The sequence below is a fragment of the Manis javanica genome, chromosome 2 (assembly GCF_040802235.1).
Source record: "Manis javanica isolate MJ-LG chromosome 2, MJ_LKY, whole genome shotgun sequence".
NCBI classification, from domain to species: domain Eukaryota; kingdom Metazoa; phylum Chordata; class Mammalia; order Pholidota; family Manidae; genus Manis; species Manis javanica.
The window spans coordinates 120,598,573-120,611,675 of record NC_133157.1 but is presented as its reverse complement, the minus strand read 5'-3'; the positions used below and the strand labels follow the sequence as shown (position 1 = coordinate 120,611,675).

The following is a 13,103-nucleotide window of genomic DNA, read 5'->3' as shown; positions in this document are numbered from 1 at the left end:
TTGGTATACAAAGATATGTCTGCAGTAAAACAGATGTGCATACCTATTACAAAGTACTATTGAGTTTTTAAATACAAATTAAAGAAACAGAAACACATAAATAAAATTAGCATTCTCATGGATCCTTAATTGTCTTGAATCTCTGCTTAAACTCACATGATCCCCTCACCCCTACGGGGTTTACTAAATTACCTCAGCATTCATTTACAGTCCTTTGGGGTTTGCCCACTTCTATAATGCTAGTGCTTTGGTGTCAGCCAATCTGGTTCCTAACATTCTTGCCAGTAATACTTGTCACCATCACCAAATCCCTTTAGGAAGACTACACTTTCCCTACTTACAGATTATCTGCAGAGTGCAAGAACTCAGCTACTCCTCCATTGCCAAGCCCAAAGATAGAAGAAGAAAAACAAAGATTACCTACAACATAACTATGATTACAATTTCCCTATGAGAAAAAGGCAAATTTTCTCTTTCAAAGGTAAATCTCCTTCTCCCTCCCCCATGACCAGGAGTGTACTAGAACATGGGTACAACATTTAAGCTTACTTAAATGGTTAGTAGCAGCCCAGAACTTTTTCAGCTTGATTTCTTTTAAAGAATCCTTTCCTTTCCCCCCTGCATAACAGAAAAAAACCCTTAAAAAACCTTTTAACAATCTAACATAGTTGTCAAATGATTTATCAAAATTTTTCATAAGTGAACTCATATTTGAAAGTTGGGTTTTTTACTTAGGAAAAATTTAACCAAGAAGGAGAAGGATATGCACACTGAAACTGTAAGACTCTGTTGAAAGAAATTGAAGAAGACACAAATGAAAAGATATTCCATGCTCATAAATCAAAAGAATTAATGTTGCTAAAATGTTCATACCATCCAAAGCCATCTACAGATTCAGTGTAATACCTATCAAAATTCCAATTGCATGTTTCACAAAAATAGAAAAACAATCCTAATTTGTATGATGCCACAAAAGACCCTGGATAGCCAAAAAAAATTTTGAACAAGAACAGAAAAGCTGAAGGCATCACACTTCCTTGTTTCAAACTACACTACAAAGCTATAGTAACCAAAACAGTGTAGTACTGGCACATAGACCAATGGAACAGAATCAAGAGCCCAAAAATAAATGCTAGCAGATACAGTCAAGTAGTATGTGACAAAGAAGCCAAGAATACTCAGTGGAGCAACAACAGTCTCTTCAATAAATGATGTTTGGAAAACTGGATAACCACCTACAGAAGAATGAAACTGGACCCATATTTCACATCACTCACAAAAATTAACTTGCAATGGATTAATAAGTTAAATGTAAGACCTGGAATCATAAAACTCATAGAAGAAAACAAAGGGGGAAGCTCCTTGACACTGGCCTTAGCAACAACTTTTTGGATGACAACATCCAAATTATCTCAGCATTCAAGTCAACCATGAAATTAAGGTAAGTGTAGACTTGGATTCTGTTTTCAATTAGGAAGGTGTCATTTGTTTTTTGACATGAAAGAATGTTTGTAATAGTTCTGTTTTTTAAAAGGGTGGGGGTCACTATAAAAATTTAAGGGTTCTCCTCATGGAGGCACTCAAGATGGCAGCATGAGTAGGGCAGTGGAAATCTCCTCCCAAAACCACATATACTTTGAAAGTGCAGCAAAGACAACTATTCCTAAAAGAGAGACCAGAAGATACAGTACAACAGCCAGGCTATATCTACATCTGCGAGAACTCAGCATCTCATGAAAAGGGTAAGATACAAAGCTGTGACCTGGTGGGACCTGAGCACTTCCTCCACCCCAGCTTGCTGGCGGGAGCAAAAGAATCAGGCTGGGGAGGGAGTGGAAGCACAGGACTGCTAAATAACAAGCCCTAGTAATCTGCACTGGGAGCACAGACACACATTGTATGGTGTACCAGATATTAGAGAAACGGAAAAGAAAAATCAAAGATGGAGACTGTGAGCAGGTCCCCACAGCCGGCTTCCCTGACACAAAAGAAAAGTGGGCAGTTTAAAAGTCTTAAAGGGACAAGGACTTAACAGGTGGACAAAACCGTCCTGGCACACTCAGCCCAGCAGGCTGGGAATCTTAAGGAACTTCAGACACCCTCACCCCCTGGGTAACAACGCAGTTCTGAAGCCCCTCACAGCGATATGCAGCCTGCTGTTCACTCTTCCCCACCAGCACTGCAAGTAAACCAGCTGACCCACCATTGCTGTAGAGCAGCTGCGGAGTAGTCCCACTCACAGCAATCATACAGAGTCTTCTCCCAGCATGCACCTAACTGGGCCAGTCCCAGAGGCTGCTGCCAGCACGCAGCTGCCCATTACAGACAGAGGAAGTTGGTGCAAAGTCTGGAAGACACAAAGGGCGCCGTTCTCACAGGAGAACACATGCTGTGTACCTGTGACCTCCTGCAGTGCCCTAAGGCCATCCCAAGGACCGCCCCACCCATTGCAGCACAGAATATTAACCCAAAGACTGCTCTGGGTGTGCAGGTAACCAGCACAGGCAGCGGAGAAGAGCAAGACAACCAGCAAGCAGGAAGGGACTTTGTTCTCCCAGTTGACACATGTGCCACTTGCCGGTGATAACTTCTATTGCCATGAAAAGGCAAAAGAACCTGATCCAGTACAAAATCACTCAAACAACACCAGAGAGAGGGCCTGGAGAGATAGATATAACCAATCTTCCTGAGAAAGAATTCAAAACGAAAGTCATAACCACTCTGATGGACCTGCAGAGAAATATGCAAGAGCTAAGGGATGAAGGCCAGAGGAAGATACCAGAAATGAACAATCCATAGAAGGACTTAAGAGCAGACTGGATGAGGTGCAAGATACTGTTAATGGAATAGAAATCAGAGAACAGGAATACAGAGAAGCTGAGGCAGAGAGAGAAAAAAGGATCTTTAGGAATGAAAGAATATTAAGAGAACTAACTGTGTGACCAACACAAATGGAACAATTTTCACACCATAGGGTACCAGAAGAAGAAGAAGAGAGAAAAAGGGACAGAAAGTGTCTCTGAAGAAATAATTCCTGAAAACTTCCCCAAACTGAGGTAGGAAATAGTCTCTCAGACCATGGAAGCCGACAGATCTCCTAACACAAGAGACCCAAGGAGGACAACCCCAAGACATATAATAATTAAAATGGCAAAGATCAAAGACAAGGACAGGGTATTAAAGGCAGCCAGAGAGAGAAAAAAAGATCACTTACAAAGGAAAACCCATCAGGCTATCATCAGACTTCTCAACAGAAACCTTACAGACCAGAAGAGAATGGCATGATATATGTAATGTAATGACATAAAAGGGCCTCAAAAAAAGAATACTGTATCAAGCAAGACTATCATTTAACTTTGAAGGAGGGATTAAACAATTTCCATATAGGCAAAAGTTGAGAGAATTTGCCTCCCATGAACCCCCTCTATAGGGTATGTTAAAGGGACTGCACTGGATGGAAGTACTCCTAAGTATAAATAGATGTCACCAGAGAAAATAAAATCACAGCAAAGAAAGCAGACCAACCAAATACTAACTAAAGTCAAAAATTAAAATCAGCTACCCACAAAAACAATCAAGGGAAACAAAAAAGAGTACAGAATAAAATACCTAACATACAAAGAGTGGAGGAAGAAGAAAAAGAAGGGAGAGAAATAAAGAATCATCAGACTGTGTTTATAATAACATAATGAGTGAGTTAAAGTTAGACGGTTAGATAGTAAAGAAGTTACCCTTGAACCTTTGGTAACCATGAATCCAAAGCCTGCAATGGCAATAAGTACATATCTATCGATAATCAATCTAAATTGTAAATGGACTGAAGGTACCAATCAAAAGACACTGAGTAATAGAATGGATAAAAAAGCAAGATCCATCTATATGCTGCTTACAAGAGACTCACCTCAAACCCAAAGACATACACAGAATAAAAGGGAAGGGATGGAAAAAGATAATTTCATGCAAACAATAGGGAGAAAAAAGCAGGTGTTGCAGTACTTGTATCAGGCAAAATAGACTTCAAAACAAAGAAAGTCACAAGAGATAAAGAAGGACATACATAATAATAAAGGGGGCAGTCCAACAAGAGGATATAACCATTATAAATATATATATGCACCCAACACAGAAATACCTACATATGTGAAACAAATACTAACAGAATTTTAATTCTATTTCTTAGGAAAGAGAATGCAATGCATTCATTTTAGGAGACTTCAACACACCACTCACTCCAAAGGACAGATCAACCAGACAGAAAATAAGTAAGGACACAGAGGCACTGAACAACACATTACAACAGATGGACCTAATAGACATCTACAGAACTCTACACCCAAAAGCAGCAGGATACACATTCTTCTCAAGTGCACATGGAGCATTTTCCAGAATAGACCACATACTAGGCCACAAAAAGAGCCTCAGTAAATTCAATAAGATTGGAATTGTACCAACCAAATCTCAGACAACAAAGGTATAAAACTAGAAATAAATTGTACAAATAAAGCAAAAAGGATCACAAACACATGGAGGCTTAACAATATGCTCCTAAATAATCAATGGATAAATGGCCAAATTAAAATAGAGATCAAGCAATATATGGAGACAAATGACAACAACCGCACAAAGCCCCAACTTCTGTGGTATGCAGTGAAGGCAGTTCTAAGAGGAAAGCATAGAGCAATCCAGGCCTATTTAAAGAAGGAAGAACAATCCCAAATGAATAGTCTAAAGTCACCATTATTGAAACTGAAAAAAGAAGAACAAATGAGGCCCAAAGTCAGCAGAAGGAGTGACATAATAAAGAATAGAGAAGAAATAAATAAAACTGAGAAGAATAAAACAATAGAAAAAAAACAATGAAACCAAGAGCTGTTCTTCGAGGAAATAAACAAAATAGATAAGCCCCTAGCCAGACTTATTAAGAGAAAAAGAGAATCTACACACATCAGCAGAATCAGAATCATGATGGACACCACAGATACACAAGGAATTATCAGAGAAAACTATGAAAATCTTTATGCTAACAAGCTGGATAATCTAGAAGAAATGGACTGCTTTCTAAAATAATACAACCTTCCATGACTGACCAAGGAAGACACAGAATATCTAAACAGACCAATGACCAAGAATGAAATTGAATCAGTAATCAAAAATCTACCCAAGAACAAAACTCCAGGCCAGATGGATTCACCACTGAATTTTACCAAAAATATAGAGAATTCATAGTACCCATTCTCCTTAAAGTTTTCCAAAAAATAGAAGAGGAGGGAATGCTTCCAATCTCATTCTATGAGGCCAGCATCACCCTAATACCAAAACCAGGCAAAGACACCAACAAAAGAAAATAACAGACCGATATCCCTGATGAACATAGATGCAAAAATACTCAACAAAATATTAGCAAACTGAATTCAAAAATACATCAAGAGGATCATACATCATGATCAAGTGGGATTCATCCAGGGATGCAAGGATGGTACAACATTTTAAAATCCATCAACATCATCCACTACATGAACAAAAGAAGGACAAAAACCACATGATCATCTCCATAGATGCTGAAAAAGCATTCAACAAAATTCAATATCCATTCATGATAAGAACTCTCAACAAAATGGGTATAGAGAGCAAGTACCTCAACATAATAAAGGCTGTATTTGACAAACCCACAGCCAACAGTGATACTTAACAGTGAGAAGCTGAAAGCTTTTCACCTAAGATCAGGAAGAAAGCAGGGATGCCCACTCTCCCCACTTTTATTCAACATAGTACTGGAGGTCCTAGCCACAGCAATCAGACAACATAAAGAATAAAAGGCATCCAGATTGGTAAGGAACAAGTCAAACTGCCCCTGTTTGCAGATGCCATGATATTGCACATAGAAAAAACCTAAAGAATCCACTCCAAAACTACTTGAACTAATATCTGAATTCAGCAAAGTTGCAGGATACAAAATTAATATGCAGAAATCTGTTGCATCCCTATACACTAATGATGAACTAGCAGAAGAGAAATCAGGAAAACAGTTCCATTCACAATTGCATCAAAAAGAGTAAAATACCTAAGAATAAACCTAACCAAGGAAGTGAAAGACCTATACCCTGAAAACAACAAGACACTCTTAAGAGAAATTAAAGAGAACACTAATAAATGGAAATTCATCCCATGCTCTTGGGTAGGAAGAATTAATATTGTCAAAATGGCCATTCTGTGTAAAGCAATCTAAGATTCAAAGCAAACCCTATCAAAGTACCAACAGCATTCTTCAATGAACTGTAACAAATAGTTCTAAAATTCATATGGAACCACAAAAGACCCCAAATAGCCAAAGCAATCCTGAGAAGGAACAATAAACAGGGTGGGGGGGTACTCATTTCCTAAATTCAAGCTCTACTACAAAGCTGCAGTAATCAAGACAATTTGGTACTGGCACAAGAACAGAGCCACAGAACAGTGGAACAGAATAGAGAGTCCAGATTTTAACTCATACATATATGGTCAATTAATATATGGTAAAGGAGCCATGGACATACAATGGGGAAATGACAGTCTTTTCAACAGACGGTGTTGGCAAAACTGGACAGCTACATGTAAGAGAATGAAACTGGATCATTGCCTAACCCCATACACAAAAGCAAATTCTAAATGGATCAAAGACCTGAATGTAAATCATGAAACCATAAAACTCTTAGAAAAAAATATAGGCAAAAATCTCTTTGACATAAACATGAGCAACTTCTTCATGAACATAACTCCCTGGGCAAGGGAAACAAAAGCAGAAATGAACAAGTGGTACTATATCAAGCTGAAAAGCTTCTGTACAGCAAAGGACACCGCCAATAGAACAAAAAAGCATCCTACAGTATGGAGAATATATTCATAAATGACAGATCCGATAAAGGGTTGACATCCAAAATATATAAAGAGCTCATGCACCTCAACAAACAAAAAGCAAATAATCCAATAAAAAATGGGCAGGATCTGAACAGACGCTTCTCCAAAGAAGAAATTCAGATGGCCAACAGGCACATGAAAAGATGCTCCACATCATTAATCATCAGGGAAATGCAAATTAAAATCACAATGAAATATCACCTCACACCAATTAGAATGGCCATCATCCAAAAGACAAAGAACAACAAATGTTGGTGAGGATGTGGAGAAAGGGGACCCCTCCTACACTGCTGTTGGGAATGTAAATTAGTTCAACCATTGTGAAAAGCAGTATGGAGATTCCTCAAAAAACTCCAAATAGAAATACCATTTGACCCAGGAATTCCACTCCTAGGAATTTACCCTAAGAATGCAGCAGCCCAGTTTGAAAAAGACATATGCAACCCTATGTTTATCACAGCACTATTTACAATAGCCAAGAAATGAAAGCCATGTAAGTGTCCATCAGTAGATGAATGGATAAAGAAGATGTGGTACATATACACAATGGAATTATTCAGCCATAAGAAGAAAACAAATCCTATCATTTGCAACAACATGGGTGGAGCTAGAGGGTATTATGCTCAGTGAAATAAGCCAGGCAGAGAAACACAGGTATCAAATGATTTCACTCATCTGTGGAGTGTAAGAACAAAAAGAAAACTGAAGACACAAAACAGCAGCAGACTCACAGAACCCAAGAATGGACTAACAGTTACCAAAGGGAAAGGGGTTGGGAGATGCATGGGAAGGGACGGATAAGGGGAAAAAAGGTGCATTACAATTAGCACTTATGGGGTGGTGGGGCATGGGGAGGGCAGTGCAACAAAGAGAAGACAACCAGTGATTCTGTAGCATCTTACTATGCTGATGGACAGCAACTGTAATGGGTGTGTGGTGGGGACTTGATAATGGGGGGAGTCTAGTAATCATAATGTTGCTCATGTAATTGTACATGAATGATACCAAAATTTTTAAAAATTTTAAGGGTTCTCTGGAGCACAGAGTTGACCCTCCAAATAAAAAAGGCTATGAAATCTAACTTTCCTTTATTTTTTTTACCAGACTTATTGAGACAGAACAGACATAAAATATTGTGTAAGCTTAAGATGTACATCCAAAAAGCACAATCAACAAAAGCAAAAATTATTAAGTGGGACAGCATCAAACTAAAAAGCTTCTATACAGCAGAAGAAGTGATCAACAAAATGAAGACAGCTTATATCCAAAATATAAAGAACTCATACAACTCAATAGCAAAAAAGCCCAACCAATCTGACTAAAAATGGGCAAAGGAACTAAACAGACATTTTTCCAAATAAGACATACAAATGAAATGAAAAGGTGCTCCACATCACTAATCATCAGGAAATGCAAATGAAAACCACAGTGAGATGTTACCTCACACCACTTAGAATGGCTTACTGTCAAAAACACAAGAGGTAACAATGTTAGAGATGATATGGAGAAAAAGTTATGCACTGTTGGTGGTAATATACAATATTACAGCCACTGTGGAAGACAGTATGGAAGTTGCTTTAAAAGTTAAAATTAGACCTACCATATGACCCAGCAAACCCACATCCTGGAAATGAAAACAGGATATGGAAAAGATACCTGCCCTTCCATGTTCACTGCAGCCTTATTCACAATAGCCAAGATATGGAAATAACCTAAGCGTCTGTCAACAGAAGAAGGGATAAAGAAGATATGATAAATATATAGATATAGAGATATTCAAAATATGTGATATATATATATATATATAGAAAGAAGGAAATCCAGCCCCCTGGAACAACAGAGCAGGACCTTGAGGATGTTATGCTAAGTAAAATAAGTCAGCCAGAGAAAGACAAATACTGTATGACATCACTTATATGTGGAATCTAAAAAAAACCCAACTCATAGAAACAGTAGAATGCTGATTACCAGGGCCTAGGGGTATTGGGGAAATGGGAGATGTTGTCAAAAGGATACAAAGTTCTAGTTTTTAAGATGAATTGGTTTTGGGGATCTAATATATAGCATCACGATTATGGTTAATTATTATATATTTGAAAGTTGCCAAGAGAGTAGATCTTAAATGTTCTCATCACAAAAAGAAATGGTAATTATGTGACATGACGGAGGTACTAGCTAACACTATAGTGGTAATACTTTTTCATTACACACATATCAAATCAGCATGTACATGTTAAGTTTACACAATGTTTTATGTCTATTCTATCTCAATAAATCTGTTGAAAAATACAGGAAAGTTGTATTTTAAAGCCTTTCTATTTGGAGGGTCAACTATACTCTGTGCTCCAGAGAACCCTTAAATTTTTATAGTGACCCCGACCCTTTTAAAAAACAGAACTAGTAAAAACATTCTTTCATGTCAAAAAACAAATGACACCTTCCTAATTGAAAACATAATCCAACTCTACACTTACCTTAATTTCATGGCTGACTTGAGAGAATACCTTTAAAAGTAGATGCCTTTATAGCCCAAATTATTAATATCCCACAGCTCACAGGTCCATGTTCAATTTCAACATTGCTGCCAACAATAAGCTGGGAAGAAGAATTGAGAACTAGTGATCTATTCAAGATAAATGATTGAAGGAGAAAAATAATTTCTTGCAAATGTCAGTAATCCTGTTGAGTTTTTGTAGAGAACTTGGCATATGGCATTAATTTTAAAGGGGAAAACCTCTGTGACACCCTAAAACTACAAGGAAAGGCTGATAGCAAAAGTAACACTAGTTCATGGCTCCCCAAGGGCCTCTAGTGGCCAGCATTGCCAAAACATTAGAAGTGTTAGTTTCTTCTCAATACCTGTTGAGTTTTCTATTATCTGAAGAGTGCAGTAAGATCCCTTGTACATAGAGGTCATACAAAAAATAAACTTGTTAAATAAAAGAATCAGCACAGGTTTGTCCCTTTTGTGAATATTGTTTATATGGACTCAGTGGATTCCTGCCTCTACTTCATTATTTGGAAGCCAAAAAAAAAGGAGGCCTGCCCCATAATCACTACCTTGGAAGTTAGGGCCTGCCCCTGGCAAATTGAGAAATAGGTTGTCCTTGGTATCCTCCAACTTTAAATCTATTTAAAGTCAGCTATGTAGCTATGGTGATAGGCATATTTACACAGCAATTTGGAAAATAAAACTAAAATTATTCAGAGTTGGGTGCTAATTACTTAGGTAGTTTACAATACACACTGCTTATGTAACATACAACAATGATTTAAACAAAAAAAAATATGCCTCTGCTGTAGAATTTCAGATGTTAAGGATAGGCTAAGGTAAGAATTCCCCAGCCGTTTATCATACCTATTCCGGCTACCCAAAAGACTGGCCCAGATACAAATCCTCAGCACCATGTAAGAACAGATTTGTGTTTGTGAAATTTAAAAGGCCAAGGATGATGTTTTAAATAGGACATCTCCTTCCTTTCCTCACTGTTTATTTTTGGTACCCTTCATGAGGCTATTTCCTCAGGTAAAAAACCTGATTTGATATGAATAACCTATTTCCTAATATTTAAAGCTGGCAGAATGATAGGCAAATACAGGAAGAAAGATGTGGTCCCATTTAAAATTTCAAAGTCCTTACATCACCTTTGAATAGTTGTATCTTTTATCTTAATAGGTTATCAAGAACTAAATCGCCATGAGTAGCTGCTTTTAAATTTCGCATTTTTCTTTTGCATACATAGTCAACATTGCCTTGGTAATTTAAGAGTTTGAACTTTGCTATTTGGGAAAGCAGTTTTATCTAATGTTGACTGTGCCAGTATGCATTTCTTTTGCCCCAAATAGAGCTCAGGTGGCACTACCATTCAGAAGTCCAGCAACCTACTGGTGAGTGAGAGTTCCTTTCCATCTAATGCTGACTTGTTAGAAACATGATCCTAGGTTTAGAGAATTGGCAATACCTTGGACATACTGGAAAAATACACCTGACTCCATTATACCATATCTCAGCTCACAGATCTGACTGTCCATCTTCTTGAGCTTCTCACAAATCTTCATTGCAGGCATATGCACACTCATTGGGTGAGTGACCTCACTTAGGCTCTTTCTGGCTGCATCTTCCGTTGCTCCTAGATAGTACTACTGAATGAGAATGAAGAGAATTTCATGCCCCAGATAATTAAAAAAGCAGTTAATAAAGTTTTGAAAAGTGAGAAAGAGGTTAACCTAGTTTTCATGGCCCAGCTCTGAGTTTTAAGCCCTGTTGACAAAGACACTAGAAAACAAATGGCTCCATCCCCATGAGCATCCTAATATAAGTGCCCTACAGGTCACGTGCTGCTGAAGATTAATGACAGGAGCTGACACTGTCAGAGTGTTTTCTCTGGGCCCAGTGCTGCTCTCAGGGATTTAAAGATCTTAACTTATTTAATTCTCACAGCAGTTCTATGAAGTAAGTGTGACTATTATCCCCATTTTACACCCAAGCCAACTGAAGGCCACCCCACTAGCAAGTAGATGAGACTGAGTAAAAAAATCTAGCATTTTGGTTCTAGCGCCCATGCACTTTTCCATCATGTTATACTACCTTTCAAGCTACCTGGTTAAGCATTTTACTTTTTTTTTTTTGAGAGGGCATCTCTCATATTTATTGATCAAATGGTTGTTAACAACAATAAAATTCAGTATGGGGGGTCAATGCTCAATGTACAATCATTAATCCATCTCAGGCCTAATTCTCGTCAGTCTCCAATCTTCTGAAGCATAACGAACAAGTTCTTACATGGTGAACGAATTCTTACATAGTGAATAAATTCTTACATGGTGAACAGTACAAGGGCATTCATCACAGAAACTTTCGGTTTTGATCACACATTATGACCTATAAACAATCAGGTCAAATATGAATATTCGTTTGATTTTTGTACTTGATTTATATGTTGATCCCACATTTCTCCCTCTATTATTGTTATTATTTTTATTTTTAATAAAATGCTGAAGTGGTAGGTAGATGCAAGATAAAGGTAGAAAACATAGTTTAGTGCTGTAAGAGGGCATATGTAGATGATCAGATGATCAGGTGTGTGCCTATGGACTAAGTATTAATCCAGGCTAGACAAGGGCAGCAAGACATCCACGGATGCAGAAGATTTCTCTCAAAGCAGGGGGGATGAGGTTCTGAGCCTCACCTCTGTTGATCCCCAAATTCTCACCTGAAGGCCCCCCTGCGACTGTGCCTGTCTTAGGTTGTTCCTCCCTTGAGGAATCTTACCCGTCTCTGGCTAACCAGTCATCTTCCGGGGCCATACAGGGAAATGTAAAGTTGGTAAGTGAGAGAGAAGCCATATTGTTTGAAAAGGTTAGCTTTTTACTTCTTTGCAGATTTATGCCCTGTGGCTTCTATGCCCAGCACTTGTCTCAAGGTATCTTTACCACCTGGAGGAATTATGAAACTCGGTAAATTCGATATGAGGCACGAATTCTATTTAAGGGTTGTAATTAGGAAGGAAGAAGAAAAGCTATAGATGTAGCATATGGAAGGAAACATGGGAGGATTGATTATTTCTTTGACATATCTTCTTGTAGAGTACCTTAAGTATGTATAGGTTTTAAACTACTAACTAATTTGCACACACATATTAACATAATAGGAATATGGTGACATAAACAAAGCAAATCTATGATTACCATCCATTTCCAGTGAAGCCAAGAAAACCATTTAGGCACCCTAGGCATTTGTGAAAATTTATCTATGATTTGATGGATATTGTCCAACTGTACATGAACAATCAGACAAATTAAAGCAGCCCATTTCTGGGATCTGTTCACATCCCATATGTTCTTTTAACCGTAGATAGTCTATAGTCATGAGATTTTGGAGTGCTACAACTTGCACGCCTCCCAACTCCTGGTTGAGTTCCAACAGTACAGATCCGGTCAAATTCGTTGTCTCACTGTATGCACATGCCAGCCTAGACATCTCCCTCCTCATTCCTATGACAAGTCCAGGAGACGGTGGGCTGGATGCAGCCACAACCGCAGCATCGCCCGGATCCCTGTGGAGGCTTTTTGATGATCATCCCCCGGCACAAGTCCTCCAGAGTGTGCTGATGCCGGAAACTCCTCCTCATATCATATCTTAGTTCATTTTCTGGGTATCCAAGCTAGGCCTTGATCTTCTGCATAGAAACAAACAGACCCTTTGCCCA

General features: G+C 38.3%; 1 protein-coding gene across 1 annotated transcript in view; it reads right to left on the bottom strand.

The window, feature by feature from the left end:
- Window positions 1–13,103, bottom strand: part of CDNF (cerebral dopamine neurotrophic factor) — a 59,769-nt gene that overhangs the window by 17,548 nt on the left and 29,118 nt on the right. Inside the window, 1 exon segment of the mRNA XM_037001655.2 lies at window positions 10,896–11,034. Within this exon segment, the coding sequence (XP_036857550.1) occupies window positions 10,896–11,034 (139 nt within the window).